This window comes from Diorhabda carinulata, chromosome 2 (genome assembly GCF_026250575.1).
Source record: "Diorhabda carinulata isolate Delta chromosome 2, icDioCari1.1, whole genome shotgun sequence".
NCBI lineage: Eukaryota > Metazoa > Arthropoda > Insecta > Coleoptera > Chrysomelidae > Diorhabda > Diorhabda carinulata.
This window is the reverse complement of record NC_079461.1, coordinates 35,917,065-35,937,205: the sequence shown is the minus strand read 5'-3', so window position 1 is coordinate 35,937,205 and position 20,141 is coordinate 35,917,065. Positions and strand designations below refer to the sequence as shown.

General features: G+C 32.0%; 1 protein-coding gene across 6 annotated transcripts in view; it reads left to right on the top strand.

Annotated features, from left to right (window-relative positions):
* The window catches only part of LOC130903407 (neural-cadherin), a 444,749-nt gene that overhangs the window by 94,733 nt on the left and 329,875 nt on the right, over positions 1-20,141 (top strand). For 5 of the 6 annotated variants that reach the window (XM_057815489.1, XM_057815486.1, XM_057815488.1 and 2 more), the window contains exons 3-7: positions 303-511; positions 2,289-2,518; positions 7,042-7,258; positions 7,321-8,340; positions 10,690-10,881. In XM_057815489.1, the coding sequence (XP_057671472.1) occupies positions 303-511; positions 2,289-2,518; positions 7,042-7,258; positions 7,321-8,340; positions 10,690-10,881 (1,868 nt within the window). The remainder of the gene's footprint in view (positions 1-302; positions 512-2,288; positions 2,519-7,041; positions 7,259-7,320; positions 8,341-10,689; positions 10,882-20,141) is intronic. The other variant, XM_057815490.1, reaches the window with a different exon arrangement.

The window sequence follows — 20,141 nt, the reverse complement described above, 5'->3', positions numbered from 1 at the left end:
GTTGCTGGTTTATTAATAGTTAAAATGCCAAATATTCAATATAGAGATTCTCCCACAAAGATAAAACTTGAACTATAATAAAGAAGTCAACTTCTGACTGTTTTGCATGTATTACTACTAACCTAGAATCATTCCAGTGAATAAACAATCTGCTTCTTCTAGTTCTTCTCTAGAAGAAACAATAAACCAGAAAAATAGTTATTTCAAACCACAAACCATCAATTTTATCAATAAATTCATAAATGACAATGAACATAAAACCTTAACCCTCCGTAACTAACGATTTTTTATGTTTTTTTCAGATACAGACAACCAACGCGTGATTATCCACGTGCGAGACGTCAACGACGAACCGCCCTATTTCATCAACAGACCCTTACCAATGCAAGCCGTTGTTCAACTTAACGCACCCCCCAATACGCCTGTTTTTACCCTACAGGCTCGCGACCCCGATACGGACCACAATATTCACTATTTTATAGTGAGAGACAGAACTGGAGGAAGGTTTGAGGTAATTGTTCAATCTCACATCAATGGAAACGATATTGCTTCTGAATTTGTAATTAAAAAAAAATATTGGCTTCGATTCCGAATGGAAATTTAAAAATATATACTTGTAGTTATATAGTGAATCCCACGACGAGTTAAAATTATCTGTTTATGGCAAAATACTTATAGTAAAATCATGAAAATTTCTCCGTTAAGGTTTTCTGATACGATCTTTTAAACTAAAATATTTTCAAAGATGGCCGACTTTCGGTTCTATCGGAATTCGACTATAACTTTGTTATTTCAAATAGAACACCCTATATATTAATACATTTTTGAAATCTACGTAATATTTTAGTAAACTTTTATTTAAAAACTTCTTTCGAAAAATGGATACTTTTTGAGTTATTAATTTTTTTGTAAAAAATTTGACCTTTGCAAACCCTTATAAATAATTTTTTTGCGAGGATACCCTTAAAGTTATGGAAGTTGTTGTTGTTCGGTTGTTTTAAGCAAGGTCAGACGTATTTGAATCTATACTGAAAAATTATCAATTTTATACAGGATGTGTATAAAAAGTGTTCAAAATTTAACTTTGTAAATATCAAATTTCTTCATTTTTTTAAATAGAACCGCCCGGTTTTTTCTATTTTAATGCATTCAGGGGTAAAAAATGATAGAACCTCACAGTTATCTGCAGGTGTTTTTAAATTTTATTTATTCGTTATTAAATTGAGAACGCGCCATCTTAACGATTTTCGAAATTATCATCAATTGACAGATGACAGTTAAATAAGTGTCATTTATTACAAAGCCTACTAAAAGTATACATAAAAAATTAAAACTTATTAACAAATACAAATATCTCGGAAACGACTAAAAGCTGCAATAAGATTAGTAAATTCATATTTGATTTGATTTTTTATAGACTTTGATAAAGAAAAATAATTTTTTATTTCATAGTGCGTCTCTATCAACGGATCAAAATTAAATTTAGACCACACCTGCATCTTTAAAAATTTACAGAAAGCATTTAATATCTGGATAATGGTAAGGTTTAGGTACAGGAAAAACTACATGAATTTGCCTTATTTTTTACCCCTAAATACATTAAAATAAAAAAACCGGGTGGTTCTATTTGAAAAAAATAAAGAAATTTGATATTTAAGAAGTTTCATTTTGAGCACTTTTTATACACACCCTGTATAAAATGGAGAATTTTCAACATAGATTCAAATACGTCTGACTTTGCTAAAAGTAACCGAACAGAAACCATTTTCATATCTTTAAGGGTCTCCTCCTAAAAAAATAATTAATAAGGGCCTGCAACGGTAAAATTTTTTTATAAAAAAATTAATAACTCAAAAAGTATGCATTTTTCGAAAAAAGTTTTTTAGCAAAAGTATACTAAAATTTCACGTAGATTTCAAAACTGTATTAATATATAGGGTGTACTATTTAAAAAAACAAAGTTACAGTCGACTTCATGATTTTGCTATAAGTATTTCGCCATATACAGATAGTTTTAACTCGTCGTGGGACACCCTTTATACTGAACGTTAAATTTCTTCTAATTATTTAAAGCTTAAATAAATTAACAAAAATCGCAGAACTTGTTAATTTTTTTGATGATAAAATTGATAAATAATCAAAATATGATTGAAACCTTATATCTCCATTTTTTTATGAAATTTTGAACTACTAGCAGTCGGACATACTGACAACTATGTTAGAAGTAATTTATTATACCAAACTGGAAAATAAATTTACTTCTAATAATATTATTGCTGATTATTTAGGTTGATGAACGGTCTGGCGTGGTAAGGACGCGTGGTACTGACCTGTTCCAACTGGATATGGAGTACGTTCTATATGTAAAAGCGGAAGATCAAAACGGCCGATTAGACGAAAGACGATTTCAAAGTACTCCCGAAGAACGATTATCTATTGTAGGTGGAAAGAGAGCTCCGCAATTCTACATGCCAAGTTATGAAGCGGAAATACCGGAAAACCAGAAAAAGGATTCAGAGTAAGTTTCAACTCTATAAAACCCTAATTAATTGGACTGTTTATCTGGAGTATTGGTGTGTTTATTTAATAAGAATGTTCCATCTGGTCCAACCATTGATAATTAATAAAAAAAATGAATAATCTAATTATATCCTTATGAATTTTCGACAGTTTTTGACACTCGTTTTTCAACTTTATGATCTGGAAAACCTAAATGGACGATTGATGTTTGTTTTTACACTAATCGATAATTATTAGCGTTGAAAAAGTACCTTGTTGTGAACGCACCTCGTATATATGTATATTTCTTTCGTGTTATGAATCTGTTCGCCGTATATACTGAATTTTGTTACCGTGGCAACAAGCTGTATTGTGGTTTTTATTCTTAGACCTTTTTTTGCTTGTCTAGTCGGTTAACGCTGGGCCAAAAGATAAATAGAAAAAGAAATGTAACATTTGTTTTTTGGCCTTGGTAGTGTGCGTGTGATTGTTATTGCGCTACTATCTTATAATATATTTATATTTTACGTATTTTGGTTGATGTCAATTATTAAGAGTGTATAAATGTTTTAGTTTCAATGTACAATTTAGTTAAACAGTAAATACAGTCCACTACTTATTGGTTTATGGTTTAATGATGTAGTAAAGGTGAATAAAGAGAAAGTTTAGTGTTTTATTTGCCATTACAAATGAATTAAAAAATAACGTAATCAGGAATCTCCTGTACATACCTAGATATAATAAAATGCATTTCATGTTCAGCATCAATTAAAAATGATCTATTTTCCATTTTGGAAAAAACTCTGAAATTTATAAATAACTGGAATAGATGAAAATACATGAAATATCGATGTTTGTATGTATATAAAATGTGGCGTTCCTTCAATAACCCTGTCATATCAAAATTGAATTTATTCCATACAATTCTAATTATCATAACTAATATTTATCTAAAAACTTTAGTGAACAATGTTATAAACCAAACGTTATAACTATTAAACCAGGATTCCTCCATTACCTCCATGTTCTAAATCGTGTCTAAACTTCCTTTTCCTTTGTACGAATTTTATACGAGATTATCCGAAATTTGAATTATATTAAAATTAAATACGAAAAGCGTTTATTGTTAGCACTTACACATAAAATTAACTTAAAACGAACAAATGAAACCTTAAACCGGAATTATTGAACGAAACTTCCTCTTAATGTATCGTACTTTCATTTTGTATACTTTATATAAATGATTCAAGTATCTCCGAATTTACAAGTTATATTATTTGCCGGAAATACACGTTTGCTCCAACATTCGCCTCTCAAAGTAAGGCTGAACATCGGACCAAGGCTGGAAACTTACCCAAACCATCGAGAGAAATGAAAACTGGATGATACTGGAAATTTTGTTTTTCATACAAAACACGTATCATTCACGTGCAAGAGGACAAGAAATGTGCGTGTTGTACCACAAGTTTTGGTTCGAACTTCGTTCCAATATTGACACAGTTCAAAAAACGGACTTTCCAAGACCAATATTCCAATGCGAACGTTCAATGTCATATCAGCGTTCAACGCTGGAAGCATTGGACGCATCGTGTGGTATCGGCTTAAGTGCTTTTTAAAAGTGGTCGCAATTGGGGAGATATTGAGATTGGTAGCAAATTTCGAAAGAAAACTCTTTAAACCGACTAATGAAAGCTTTCGGAAAGGTGTATATTGATGATAGTTTCCTAGATGTTGAACAAATCATTAAAATAGATAATGCAATTGTTATTTTAGTGATTAAATAACACCATAATCGATATTGGAATAATCTAATTCGATATCAATGTTGTAGTTAGCTCATTTGAACCAGTGTGAATCGTAGTGGTCATAATTCAACACCACTATCTTTTCCAATTAAGTACAAGTGTGTATTTCTTCATATTCAAGCGATATATTCCGATAAAGACTTAAAGAAAAATTAAATTTTATCTTTCTTTCAAAAATTATTGAAACAAACTAATTTTAAAATAGACGAGACCTAAAATCAAACATTAATATTTCAAAAGGTATAAGAAATTGAAGAAATTTATATTCCGTTCCATCATATCTTCAGTTTGGACAGTTACCAATGAAATTTTGATAGGAGAATCAATGACCTCTGAGTTGCTGAATCTAGTCAAAGGTTTTTGTTAGGTCGATCAAGCCTCTTTGTTATCCTAAATGTTAATCTTGACAACAAAAGGAAATCGTAAATTTTTCTCTGAGTACCGGGCAATATCTGTTCGCGTTTGGTCCGAAAAGACACTTTCACTTAAGCACCAAAAACAAGATACGAGTAGGACATTACAGACGTAGAGAACGGTCGAAATAAAAATACTAGAAGGGCAAAACTATACATGACAAAATACGGAATGAAGATATTAATTAGTAAAGTGTAGATATATAAAGAGATTGGAAGTAAGTAGACTTGTTAAGAAAGCTGAATTGAACAATGCAGAAGGACGAATACCACAAGGATGCCCACCTGAAACATGGCAAGAATGCTGGACTAAAAAGTGTTTAGAATCGACCAAAAGGACTGACTAATAACCAACTTGGCGCATTTGCAAATTCTGTGTTTAGGATTTCTTACAAGTGACAAAATTTTCATTATTACTTTTTTTGTTAAAAAGATTAATTATTTCCAAACTCCAAATGCTTTGTCTTCAAGTTCGTCCGCAGTTATTCTATCATGGCCCAATGTTTTCCCAATTTTAACTATTTCTATAACGTCTTCGACTTCCTTTTTATTAATATTTTCATTGCTAGTTAATTTAGTTCTTTATCTGATTTGTGTGTTGTCGCCTGTGTCTTCTAAAAGTTCTTCGAAATTCTACTTGTTCTTTTCAAGCTTTTTTTCTCATTAGATGCTTCAGGAACCTTTGGAATCAGTGTTCAGTCCAACGATCAAATTCTGTTTTTTCGTGGTTGAAGTAAAGAAAGTTTCGGCTCTCTCAGAATAGTATTATTCATAGTTTACGATCATTAAGACTTCTAAAATATCAACTAACATAAAATGTTTTAATATCAATTTAGATCTCATGGTTACCAACATATAGAAGTTGTCCGTGTGAAAATCTACTCACAAATTATATTTTAAATGCGAGTTTGGTTTCCGAAGTAGCTTCCTAAATTATATACCGCAACTTAAACTGTGTAATTACGATTGAAAAAAAAAACCTCTTTTATTTTCTGGCTAATGATCGTAACCGTAATAGAAAAAACTTCAACACCCGGTATTTATCACATATAAATAAAATAAACGACATTGGTGGTACGGAAATTGACCGACCATCTGGTTATTCGTTTTACACGGGGAGACCCTGAAGGTATCAGTTACCTATTGTTTCATAGGATTCGTGTGCTCTAAGAATCCTATCAAGTTTATATGGTTTTAATTTTCAGTTGAAAAAAAAAACTGGATAATATACTATTTCTTTTTTTTACAACGATTAGTATTTAATCTCACTCATTCGATATGTAATGTATAGGTATTACATGGTAATCAACATATAACGGGTGATTCATGTAAAAGTACAGGGTGTGCCAAGTGAAGTGGTATTCCTGTTCTGTACAGGCGATGTAAATTCGGCCAAATTTATCACGGTTTTACAAAGATCGTTTTAAATTCACCGATACATTCGGCCAAAAAGTGACACAAGGAAACATTGACATCTCTTTTGATACATATGTGACAGTTGTATGCTCCAATTTTGAAATATATATTTTTATAATACCTAACTCAGTTTTTTTGGTTTCAAAATAGCACCCTAATACCTGGATGAGTTTATATGTACAAATATTGCAGCATACCAAATATATTTGACCGAATTTACCCCAATAAAAAGTTACCTGGCCGAAATTCCTAACGTCCTTTAATTAGTGTTTGACATTTTGTAATGGAAAGACTTAGCCTGACACAGATGGTACTGATTAGAATTTTATTAAGGATATCGGGTGCTTAAAGTCCACATAATATCTACAATTCGATCTACCATACGTTTGAAATACCCAATTTTCATTAATGTATAAACCTTGACCAAATCGACATCCAGCATGAAATTCAGGAAATACGTAAATGGCGACCGTTATCGCGTGATGATAACAGACTATTTGATGCCACAAATTGAATCCGAGGATCTCGACGAAATTTAATTCCAACCAGATGAAGACGCCATTTGCCATACAGCGCTTGAATTGAAAGCGTGGTTTAACTGCGACGAATAAATCATTTCATGCTTTGGACCAGTGATTAAGCAAGCTAGTTCACGTGACATTTCACCTCTTGATGTTTTTTCTTTGGGGAAGGGAAAGGCCAAAGTCTAATTGGATAAGCTGGTTCCAACTGGGACGTTATTGGTCAATATCTTTTGCGTGATAATAATGATTATAATATAAAATTGTTTTTTTTTTAATTAAAGAAATACCTCTAAATGAATTACCCGTTAAGGATACCTTGAAATGTTGTTATTTTTCACATTGTACGAATTATATATTGATAGATTCTTTAATCTGTTTTTCCAGTATAATATCCGTGAAAGCAAAATCATTCGCTGATAGAGAAATCCGTTACACGTTAAAAGCCCAAGGACAAGGTGCTGGTACATTCAATATAGGCCCTACTTCAGGTATCGTCAAATTAGCTAAAGAATTGGACTTTGAGGATTTACGTCAACCACATGTATATTCTTTGGTTGTTACTGCTACTGAAGATTCCGGAGGCTTTTCTACATCTGTAGAAGTGAGTATGATAAATAAATTATCATTCAAAATATCAATTGACAAAATATTTTGTGTTTTTAGCTAACAATTAGAGTAACAGATGTTAACGACAACGCCCCAAAGTTCGAACTACCCGATTACCAAGCCCATAACGTGGACGAAGATCTACCACCGGGTACTAGCATATTAAAAGTGAAAGCAATGGACGCTGACAGCGGTACCAATGCCGAAATAGAATATTTAGTATCGGACGATCACTTCAGCGTCGATCCAACTGGAATTATATCGAACAACAAACAATTAGACGCCGACAACAACAACGCTTACTACGAATTCGTTGTTACCGCCAAAGATAAAGGAGAACCGGCTAAAACTGGTACTGCTACCGTTCGAGTATACACTAAGAATAAAAACGACGAAGAACCAAAATTTTCACAACAAGTTTATACTCCGAACGTAGACGAAAACGCCGGGCCGAATACTCTGGTAACGACCGTGGTAGCTTCGGATAAAGATGGTGATAATGTTAGGTTCGGTTTTGTTGGTGGTGGTACCAGTTCAGGACAATTCGTCATAGAAGAAATTACAGGGGTGATTCGTCTGCATAACAAAGCTATTTCTTTGGACAGAGATAAATACGAACTGAACGTAACTGCCATGGATGATGGCGCTTGTTGTCCTAATGGAGATACAACCATCCACACCAGTACAGCTGTAGTTGTCGTATTTATAACTGACGTTAACGACAACAAACCTATTTTCAAAGATTGCGGTACTTATTATCCTAAAGTCGAAGAAGGAGCTCCTAACGGTTCTCCCGTTATCAAAGTACACGCTACAGACGAAGATAAAGGCGTTAACGGACAAGTTAAATATTCTATAGTTCAGCAACCTAACCAGAAAGGCACCAAGTTCACTGTCGATGAAGAAACTGGAGAAGTTTCGACTAATAAAGTTTTCGATAGGGAAGGAGACGATGGAAAGTTTGTTTCGGTTACTATAAAAGCGACAGATCAAGGTGAACCGTCTTTGGAAGGTGTTTGTTCATTTACCGTGGAAATCACTGATGTTAATGATAATCCGCCGTTGTTTGACCGACAGGTAAGAATCCATGATAAACAAGCTTGAAGTTATTCAAAGAAATACCTCTGGCTCTGAAATACCTTCGTCATATATTTGGCCTCCATACGAAACTTAGACGTAAAAGCGTTGGGATGCCAACCAGCTTTCCGTTCTTGAAAATAAAAGAAAATCACTAGGTGCAAGATCAAGACTATTGGCGGAAGGTTGGGCGTTATCAAAAAAACGTCAGTTTCCTTTGTATTGGTTTCGATTTACAAAATCGTTCCAATTGACTGTGAGAACACATTAGAAACACATCTAGTTTATCCTTAAAGATAGTCACCATAATCTTTCTTTATGAGCAGTTCATATGGTCGTACTTGATAGAATCCATCCACGTCTAAATCAATCTTGCTCAAAATTTGTGAGTTTTGCTAAAGTTTGATTATTTTTTGTATAAAAATCAGTAAATCGTGTGGAGAACTGAATAAAATCTCGTTCGTCCTCTCTAATCTTTATCTTGAATATTAGTTGGATCATTTTCAAACTGAATGCACCAAATTCAGACGAAACCCAGGAGATAATTGCCTTCACACTTTCAGCTACTAGCAATGGTCTTTCATATTATTTCCTAAGAACTTCCCTCATCATCGCTCGTCGGTGATAAAAGCTATTTATCAATTTTTCATCAATATTTCATCTCCAGCTATGCTTGCTTATCTCTTCTTTCAATATAATTGTTCAACTCACCATTTTAAAGTTTCACCTCAACCATAACACACTGCACATGCACTCGCGAAACTACACGATTTTGAAGCATCCCAACCCGAGCTCTGCACATGAAGCAAATCTTATGTTAGGACCATTCAAACTCGACCCAATGTTGAAAAGTAAAATATCAAATCCAATGAGCAGAAAAAGTCAAGAACTCCATCAGAAAGTTTTGTATTTCATTTTTTCTATGTGTACAACTTCAATCTACATCTGGTTGTTGAGCTAAAGCTCTATTATTTTGTATTGGTAGTACAGATTTAGTTTTCTAACTGACAATTCTACGACATAGACAAATAATACAATTCAACAAAATTAATTAACAAGGAAAAATTACTCAAACCAGAACGCCTGGATTAAGAGTATGACACCGGATAATCTGCTAGCCTTTGAGCCTACTGGATAGGAATTTTCGAAAATTTCTTGGAGGCTGCTGAATTACGAATTGAAGAGCTGTCAAAACAAAGTTAATATCCTCATCAATTACGTTAGCTCAACTATATTTAGATACATAAATGAATGTTCAAGCTATGGAGATGCCATTAAGACTTTGAAGAATCTGTGTATCATTGAAAATGGAAATTTGAAAACAACTATTAACATTTTCAAATGAATGTTGCTATAAATATGACCAACATAATTCTAATTCTACGTTAAGTACTAAAACTGATGATTATGAGCCAGCAATTGCTACTAGAAATCAAAATCCTCGTACTCAGGTTCCTGCAAATAATTCTTTTTGTTCTTATTGTGGGCAAAAGGGAAAGTATGTCTGAAGAAAAGTTAGAAACGAAAAAAATGTCAGCAGCTTCAACTGACACGATTTCTGCCGCTTCTTCTTCTTCTTCTTGTCTTTCGAAAGCTGTAACTATGTGAACCATATATTTGCCGAAGGACTAGTCGACATATATCAGCATCATTTGTTACCAAAAATCAAATAAAAACATCACCCATTAAACTAAATGTTGAGATGTCAGCTTTTGTACATATGGATTCATCGACCCACCAGTATGTCGAACCTAAAAATGAAATCCCCTGGACCATCTGGAACAAACATCAGTTTCCAACGCAATGGCAAGCAGATCTAAACTCATATCGCCCCATCTCTTCAACATGTACAATGTGTAAACTAATGGATAAGATAATTAATAAATTAGATACTTAGATAAACAAAATAATTGATCCAGCTCAGTAGGGATTCAAATCTTGACTATTTACAGATATTCAAAGCAGACTCTCTTCTTAAATAAATAAGATGTAGCCATTGATGCCCTGTCAAAATCGACAATACTCAATAAATTGAGAAAGTACAATTTTCAAAGTAACATTTGCAACAGTTCAGGCTGTTTCTGCTTATAATAACAAATACGATTCAATAAGAGATACTTTTATAGCAGGTCCAAGCTCATCATGCATAAGATAAAGATTTTTAGAAGGTTGTTCATCACCCATATACCATTGTCCTATTTTCTTACAGTTTATACAATCGTTCAAGACTTGTAGACAAATTACCTTAAATTCATAAACACTACCGATATTTGTTGCTTCTCATTAAACAGCTTTAGAGATGAAAATCAGTTCGTTAAATCTCGTCTAATATTTTTTTAAATTTTCAAGAAATACGTGGAGAACGTGAAACAAGACGCGAGCATAGGTACGAACATATTGCGTGTATCAGCTTCAGATGAAGACGCAGACAATAATGGTGCGATCGTCTATACTCTAAACGCAGGCTCTAACGCCGCTGATCTAGAGTATTTCGAGATACAACCTGAATCAGGTTGGATAGTACTGAAGAAGCCTTTGGACGTAAGTATATGGTATATCGCGAAACGCGTTAGGATATAAATTAAATAAAAAAAAAATATATAGTGTGTATGGGTGAGAATGTGTGGAGTCGACAAATTGACGTTTCAGGATTTTATTAGGATGGATCCAAGGGGATATTGGCGGATTAGGTACGACTGGACATAAGGGAATTGTATCTCCGATTTTCAGAGACGTTTTTTAGTGTGGTAGAGGAGTAGAATCTGCTTGAAACTTTTTCTATAATTTTTTAAATAATTATTATTCAAATAAATGACATTATGGTTACCAGTTAGCTAGCCATAACGGTAACAACATTTTTCTGCATAGTCTATGCTTTTGTCTTCTTCATTTTTAGAAAAATTCTCTGCAATCGCACTTTTTCGAATTCAACACAAGTACAAACAACCGTGGAATAAAATTGCTAATCGATAAGCATCGAAACGTCAAAAGTCAAATCTGAGAACTTTTTTTCAAGATACGTACTTAGAACAATCAAATTTATATAGCAGAACGCGACCAGAGCAGTTAGATCAGTATAAAGTGTATTGCCGAACGCTACCGAACAGTCACTGTCATCTGAAATCTGCACTTCTGTTTTGACATACTACTATAAGAAATGACAAAATTTGTAAATGCAGTAGAAGATAAAAAAATTCCTAAGAGCTACAGTTTATAATAATATTATGAGAAAAAGCCTTAAATTATCTCATACAGAGAATAAAGGAAGTATGGATTAAACTCTAGTTTAAACCAAAAAAGAAGAAAGTTGCTCTAATTTGGAGGTTACAGTTGAATCAGTTGTCACTCGAGAGAAAACAATCGCTTATATTTGTTTTAAATTTTGCTTTTGATAAACATTTTCAAGGAATATAAACAGTTGAAAAGAAAATATAAAACGATGCGGTGATTTGGTAGGAAAAGAATAAATATTCGAATGAATTTAATCATGAGGATAAAACATGGCAATACCACAACAAATTTGTTTGTACCTGAATTTGATTTAGTGTTTTCTCTTAATGCTTCCACGTTTTCTACTTACGCTTCTTCCTCTTGATCCCGTTTTGTATTACATATTATAAAAAAGATTCGTCCTTTCGTAAAACAAGCGAGGCATTAAATTCAACTTTCGGTGTCGTATATTATAAAAAAATGTTTGTACACGACACCAAAATTGATTTGCCTGAATGAGCTTTCAAGTTGTCCTGACACATTATTACTTTGAATCAATTTATCGTATAGCAAAATTAAGTTAGTTATGAGCAGGTATTATCACTGCCGCTAAAATAATTAAAAAATCGTCTCTGTGTCGGAGTTACGCCCGTTAGCTGCTTCTTTCTTCATCATTTCTCAAAGCACCTTAATTTAAGTTGCTAAAGTCGATCTTATTTATCTTGATCGACTGCGCACCGTACTGTAACTTTTATTCAATGAGTTTGTTTATACGGCACATCTTGCATAAACATCTGTACCAGTACTTCATTGTACTTTGTGTTTAAACTTATTTTTTTATTGTACCTTTTACACGAGCACAACTCAAGGCGTTTTTTTTAATAAAAATAATTATCAGAAAGTAGGTCTATGGGAAATCTGTACAGAAATAATTAGAAACTACGTAAATATAAACAAAGTAAATATGAAACTGTATTCTGAAGCTTTTCAGTTGAAATTGTCTCTCCATTTATCCTAGTAAAATTTTAATACCGTGATCATTGTCATTTAAACTTTTGTAATATATTTTACACATGTTTTTCGTAATGTTAAACATAATGTTCTACCTATTTAAACTATTTTAGCACTAACTAATTAACAGAATCTTAATCTAACTACCCTTAAATAATAACTGTGGAAAAAACTATCAATTCAGGCTGGAATATATTAGTTTGTTTGGTCTGATTCGAATTATATATACTGTATCCCCGAAATATAAAAAAAATGAATTCAATACGACAAAAATGTTTGAGATGAATTGTTTAGGTACTTAAATTGCTTCGAATTTGATAGATGCAGATTCCAAAATGTCTATCATGATTAAAAACTCAACAAAAACATATTTATAGAGAATTTATAAAGTTAAAGTCAAAATTTGTCACACTTTAACAAAAGTTGATGAATTAATGATTTCTTCTGGATATATATACTTCCACGACAAATGGTATTTGTATATATTTACGTAATTAAAGCAAGTATTCCTAACCTTTTTTTATTGAAGAAACATTAAATCTGCATACTTAACAAATTTTGAAAAGTATAATGAGGAAATTTTTATTTTTTAACAAGAATCGTTTATTAACTAACATTTTTCGGAACCGTTAGTGATATCTATACTGAACACACTGTTTATTACACCAACCCTCACAATTACACGTTTCGATAACCAAGTTATCGTCTTCAGGGACTGAAGGTAAACAGTGTCATTGTGAGTGTTGGTATAGTGGTAGTGTTAACAGTATGTTCAGTAAGATTTGTTTAATTTATTTGGGGACACATGGTATATAATTAGAATTAGAAGGATCAGCTACTGGAATTATAAATTTCAAAGTAGGAAAAGAAAACTAACTAGACAAGAATATTAAGGGGAGTTGATTTATCGATTTAAAATGACTTGCATCAAACTAATCTGTCGCAGGTAATAATATGAGTCGAATGTTGTAAATATCATATTAAGTTTTCTAAATTGAATTTTTTCTTGAGTTGTGTTTGTGTTGTGCACTTACTGAGTTACCCTATAACTATCTTTTGGAGTAGCAAGGAGCGTTGCTTTTGTTTTTGAAGCCAGGTGCTACTTCATCAACGACTTTTTGGCCGCCTCCCAGCCGGATTTTTGACTCACAGACCCCGGAATATTGTGAATTTTTTTTGATGATATGATATTTTTTGAGCCTGTGATGTGATTTTTGAGTGATTTTTTTTGCAGGTGGATAACACTATTTAATATTAACGATTTTGGTCGGAAGTGCAGCAGGATTTGAGATTTTTTTTTTGGAATCCCTGGGGGGGTTTGTAAAAAATTCTTGCTGCACTTCTAGACATTGTGACATTTTTACCTGTGTATGGGGCGGCGTACTAATAAACTAACCAAAAAAAAACGTCCAACGGTTTTTGAAGGTCGTTAATTACCTTGCAAACTTCTTTTTGCACTTCCTTGCTCCCGACCCGCCCTATTTTTGGTTCATTTTTTTTTTAAATTTATTTTCTGCATGAAATGCCTGCTTTGAAAGGTTTTCTTTCTCAAATGATAACTTGGATATCTTGTCAGTAGGCCTAGAAGTTAACCAAAATAGTAAAACAATTTATTTTACATAAAATTCTTCGTGCCGATTTCAAAATATCTATTTCCTATTATATATGAAAGTGGAATTTCTCCTTTTTACAATATACTTTTGCGTCATGTATTTCTACTTCTATATTTGGTTATTCCGCCCTTGAGGGTTGTTAAATATTTTTCCTATAATAGGAAATTCTTGATTCTTCAATATCTCCTCAAATTTTTAATATTTATATCAATTACTTCGTTATCCAATCTAGTATTTGAAATTCTTATAAGTTCTTAGTCTATTGTTGTATTTTATATAAAATATTTGAAAAAAAATGCATATCGGGATCATTCCTGTATTGATGCATGCATTTTAGTAATTAACAAGATTAAATTTATTTTTTAAATAACGTCTAACATATTTTTTATCTATCCTTAACATCGTGATTAATCTCTAATTCTAAAGTTTCTTTCTTTGAAAATATTTGTAATTGGTATCGATAATGGGCTTAACTGACAAGTGCATTTCCGTTTTTATTATTTACTTTTTATTTAATGCACTTTTTTCTGTTTGTTAAAAAAAATCTCCAACCATGGAATACACAGGGATGTTATTCAGTAAGTAAATCATCGCCAGTAATCCTTCAGCCATACCATAAGTGGTAAAGAATGAACTGAAACCCTCTTATTGTAAATTTAAAAATTTAAACAAAAGTACACAAAAATCTCAGTTATAAGACAATGCAGCTTTTTATAGAAATTCTACTTCCATATCTAACTGTGGAAACGGGAAGGAATTAATAACATTTTTGATGTTTCAAGAGCTCTTGTGAGTCGTTTTGGATTCACTTATCCCAATCAACCAAACACTTGAAGTTTAATGATCTATATTTAATTGGAATAATCACCATATGGTTCGTTTTTGTATTTAAACTCTACATTATACGATTTTCAAAATTGTTTAAGTGAAATAAAACATTTTCCATATGATTAAACAACAAAAATTCGTCCAAACCCGCCCTTTTCTAAAAAAATGGAAAGAAACGTCTAATAATGAAATAATTATTAATTTCTCTATTTGATTATTTTATTTGGAAAGGACTTGAGTTCTTTATATAAAACTATTTAAAACAAAACTAGTTTCTTACAAATGTTATCATTGTTGTTATAATTTTTTAAAAGAAAGTACAAAAGGGTGTCGAGAAAGGGTTTCTGTAAGTGTTCAAGTTGATGCCCATCATTGATCAATGCATATCAAGCTGTCTGCGAATTTCAACTTCTTTTTTAATCGCAGTTTGAAGGTCGGAAAGGGTACGCGGTCCTTGACAAAGCTCCATAGGAATAAATCAGTCGTGTGGACCGCCTCGACTGCCTATCAATTCCCCAAAATGAGCTTCAGCACACATAACGTGTAGTACGACGAAGTTTCATCCTGCATGAAATGAATTGTCTGTGATTGTTGGATTATTGTCCATTTGCCCACATAACTTTGATCCGTACGGATCCACAAGACCTTCCGCATGGATACACCACAAACAGGTTTAATCAGATACTTGAAGCGTGGACTTCTATCGGTTATTCATTTTGAAAACGTATCGACTCGACAATCGCGTGTTGTAATGACACAAACACAACTGTCTGAAGCACGAACATTCTTCTTTTTAATATTTTTATACGGCGTTGCCAGACAAATAAGCGTTGCCGGATTTAGGACGATTTTTCGAGAGCGTTGCCCGACTTAAACTTGAAATAATAATTACATATTGTCTTTCATATGAAATAATTGATGCATTATCCACTTATTAAAGAATTTTCCATTCTTAAACTAATAAGCATCAAGTTTTGAAACAGTAAAAAGTTGAAGCCATATTGAGAAAAGATTCTAAATCGAAACTTACCTCCAAACAAAATAGATTCTGAAGGAAATTAGCTGAGTAAAGTTAAAATGATCATAAAAATTTATATTACTTGTGTAGTTTAATATTTTTTGAAAGTAATAACAATTCAAATCACTTTTTATTAAACAGTTGGTTCTCAAAAACGATTGAAACATATGTGCCTTTTCGTAGTCATAATTTTCCCATCGATGAACGGTATTCAAATATCTCAATTTGATATAAAAAGGTGAATTGTATCGTGTAACCATTTTTGATTTTTCAGTGTAGAAACTGACTGTCTCACTTAATTAACTATTTTATTAATTTCTTAATTATTTTTCAATGAAATACTGAAAATATGTACAATAATTGAATTCTAAATTAATTTCGAGTTGTGTTCGTTTGAATTAACTTCACAATTCGCTGAATTGCAATTTATTGCCGTTGCAACTGCGTCAATTATTGAAATTTACTTAGTTTTGATTGGATGACAGAATGCGTTGTTATGAACATCAACAGTTGTATTTTGGAAATAGTCGATTCAAATTAATTGAGAAAAGGACAATACCATAAATATCATAATAAAATAGGAGTTAAATATTCCATAAATAAATATGATGATGAAAAAATTATAATTTTATTCAACTAATAAACGTAAAAGATATTTAGAATATTTTATCTTTAGAATAAGAGCTGTTTCAGTGTTTTTCTATGATCCATTGGTATGCTGTTGGAGCTGTAGACTGTAAGCTGTTAGGTATACAGCCAGATGGTAGAGATCAATATCTTTAGATGCTGTTTCATTATGATATGACTGTGTTTTGGCAAAATTTTTACTATCTGTATATATTGTAGATAAATTAGCAGCTTTTATTAAAAAATCGGATTTCAAAAGTCAGTTTTGTCCACTTACGCTTTCAATTTGGCTTTTATAGTATCGTCGATTTTTTAAATAACATCTTCGGCATGCTTAACACTCTTTTCGTTTTGTTTTATCGAAAAAATGAAATCACTATTTCAATAATAACAATTTAGTGTATATATATATATATATATATATATATATATATATATATATATATATATATATATATATATATATATATATATATATATATATATATATATCATGTTTTATAAATTTAATTAACATACAAACATTGTAATTGTGTATTATTTAAAACAATTGTAGTCTTTTTCAGGAATGGACCTTCATGTATATTTTTTACCAAAACACAGTCTTTATATTGGTGTCCCTAGTTCAAACATAATGATCTCTCGAGAACAGACAGAAAGGTAAAGGTAGAATCAGTTGAAAAATATAATCGTTGAACTATATTGTTTCCCGATTTAAAAATTTAATAATGCAAACATCACAAAAACTAGCTTTATAATTGTACTAAAATATTCAGACTCCTGAATTGTTCCATATCGTTCTCACACTCAAAATACTTTGAATTTTTTCTTCTTTGTCCTTCTGCGAGGTTGGCCAAACCATCTCTCGAGCTAATAAATTGTTCAATAAGTTTTGATGTTCAATAAGAGATGGCATTATGTTTTCTTAAGCCTAAACTTAATCAGTTCCTTCCGCTATGTCTTGAAGTCAATCCATGCGAATTTTCTAAACAACTTTTGGAGCAAATTTATAATTTTAGATGTCTATCATCTTAATCCGAAATCAGAGCAAGGAAATAAAGCGTGGTACAAATCTGGTACTTCGACACCAGATCTAGTTATGTCCACACTAGTGAAATTCACAAAAAAAGATCCAGGCTACAAGAGAAAAAAATAATCTTATCAATACAAGTCATCTTTCTACATAACCTAGAAATGGTAAACCTTGTCTGCATCTAACTCATGACTGACCAACTAAGAAGTTGCAGCAAGCTTGGAAGCAGCGATTTTCATTAATCCCCAGGTTAATACATTGAATATAATAATATATGTTTATAGAATCCTGTTTATCTTGGATGATAAGCAGTGAAACGAATGCAAATATTCATACTGGAAGAGAATGAAACAAAAAGGTAGGGCTTGAATGATATTATATAATTCAGATCAAAACCAAATCTTATTTGTCCAAATAAGTTCCAGATCTGAACCTATGGGTGATCAAGTGTGTAAAGGTCCAGAATAAAGTTTAAAAAACTTGCCCAACTTATTCTATATGATTAAAAAATTATAAACTATGTAACAATTACCCTTAATATAGGAGTAATTTCGAAAATTTCGGCCTAATTTCTAATTCTAGTTGATCATCAAAGTAAACGTGTGAAAAAACATTTCAACTGACCTTCACACATGTCTGGTAGACATCATTATGGTTTGTCAGACACCATTCGTCAAAATATATTCCCACAATAATAATTTTTTGCTCTTGAGTTGTTTTGTTGTGTGATTGAGTTTTTATAATTATTACAAATTTATTTTATTCGCTGTTTCGTTGATAAATGTATTCTGTTCTGTTTTTTGTCCCTTGTACCTGACCTGACCGAAAGGTATAGGAAGACACATCGAGTCACTTGATGTCGAATCACAAAATCACAAGAAACGTCAAATTGATTATTCATTTTGCAGTTAAATTGTTCAAAACTGTATAAAATTAGTTTCTTTTATAATTTGATTGACATTTTATTTTTGACAGACATTTCCTAATCTAATTATTAATGATAAGCATAACGTGTCAATTTATCTTTGAAACAAGTGATCAAAAATACATTTCAAAGTAAATCAAACCATGAATTGTAAATTACGGTGGAGAGCGTCATTAATCCGAATCGTTTAGAGCCGCAACGTGTCTCGATCATTGTTTTATCCTTCGAAAAATTTATGTTAACAAAATAGAGGCTGCAAGGATCGAAAAATATTGTATAAAAAAGTTTATACAATTTGAATTAACAAACTAAAATTTCTTTACAGCTAAATGTTTCAGATTTTTAAAAATTACGTATTGTGTTACCATTGAATCAGTTTCATAGCTATCTGGTATCCATTATAGGACCGGAAGATTCCTCAATATCCATTTTTATTACATTGCTTTCATTATTATCTTCAATTACCACACAGAATTTAAACCGTACGACCTTTTCGAAGACCAGCATCGTAGTGGTCGACTAATTGAGTTGATAATTCCAAAAATTTCGAAATAAATCCACAAAAGGCACAGACCATAGTTTAACTATTATTTGGAACATCTTCGTAAACCAATGCTTCTAATTTTTCGATCCACATACCAGGGAAAACTTTATCTACAAATTAATGTAGTAGACTCATTTTTCTTGAGTTTTCTTGGTGTCAATATTATCAAATCGAGTCCATATCACCAGTCTATCACTCCTTAGTATCTTAGCCAGGTAAATAACATCTCTAACTCCAAGAAATCAGTTGAGAATATAGCTGGTGGCTTTGCTCTCTTTTGTGAAACACAGAAACTTGGTAGTCCAAAACAAAATGCGCCTGACGGAAGATTAAGTTTTACGCATTGTTCAAATCTAGACAATAGAACCACAACTTCGGATTGTTGATGCTTCAGAATTTGCATTAACCTCTGCTCGATTTGGACTTTAAGGAAATGACTACAGTTTTTTCAGACATTCCTCAAGTTGTCGTAATGTTGGAATTGATCCTCATCTTCGGTTGTATTTTGAACGATTTCGATATTGTCATCAGTGTGTTGAAGATATCAGATTTGAAGCTATGGACAACGATTATTCCATTAGTTTTTTGTGGTTTGTGAATAATATGTGATTCCTAAAAGCTAGGATAGGATTTTTATCTTTGACTTCAGCGAATTTAGCTCAGTATAGTCAGCGTTGTGAATATTATTCTCCTTGAACATCACGCTAAAAAATTTTAACCCCCGTTGTTGTGTCATATTGAACACACTGTTTACCACTAAACCAGCATTCGTAATTATACTGTCTGAGGAAGGTATCGATAAGGAACTTATTGTAGATAATGATTTTTTCGGTTTTGAAGACTATAGTGATCGTCAGACAGTGTAATTATGAGTCTTGGTGTAATGGATTCTACATTGTCATATCGATTACCAAATATATTTGGAAAAACATTTTATTAATATTGAAAACGTTGGTGATATTCATACTGAATACAGTGTATACACTACCACT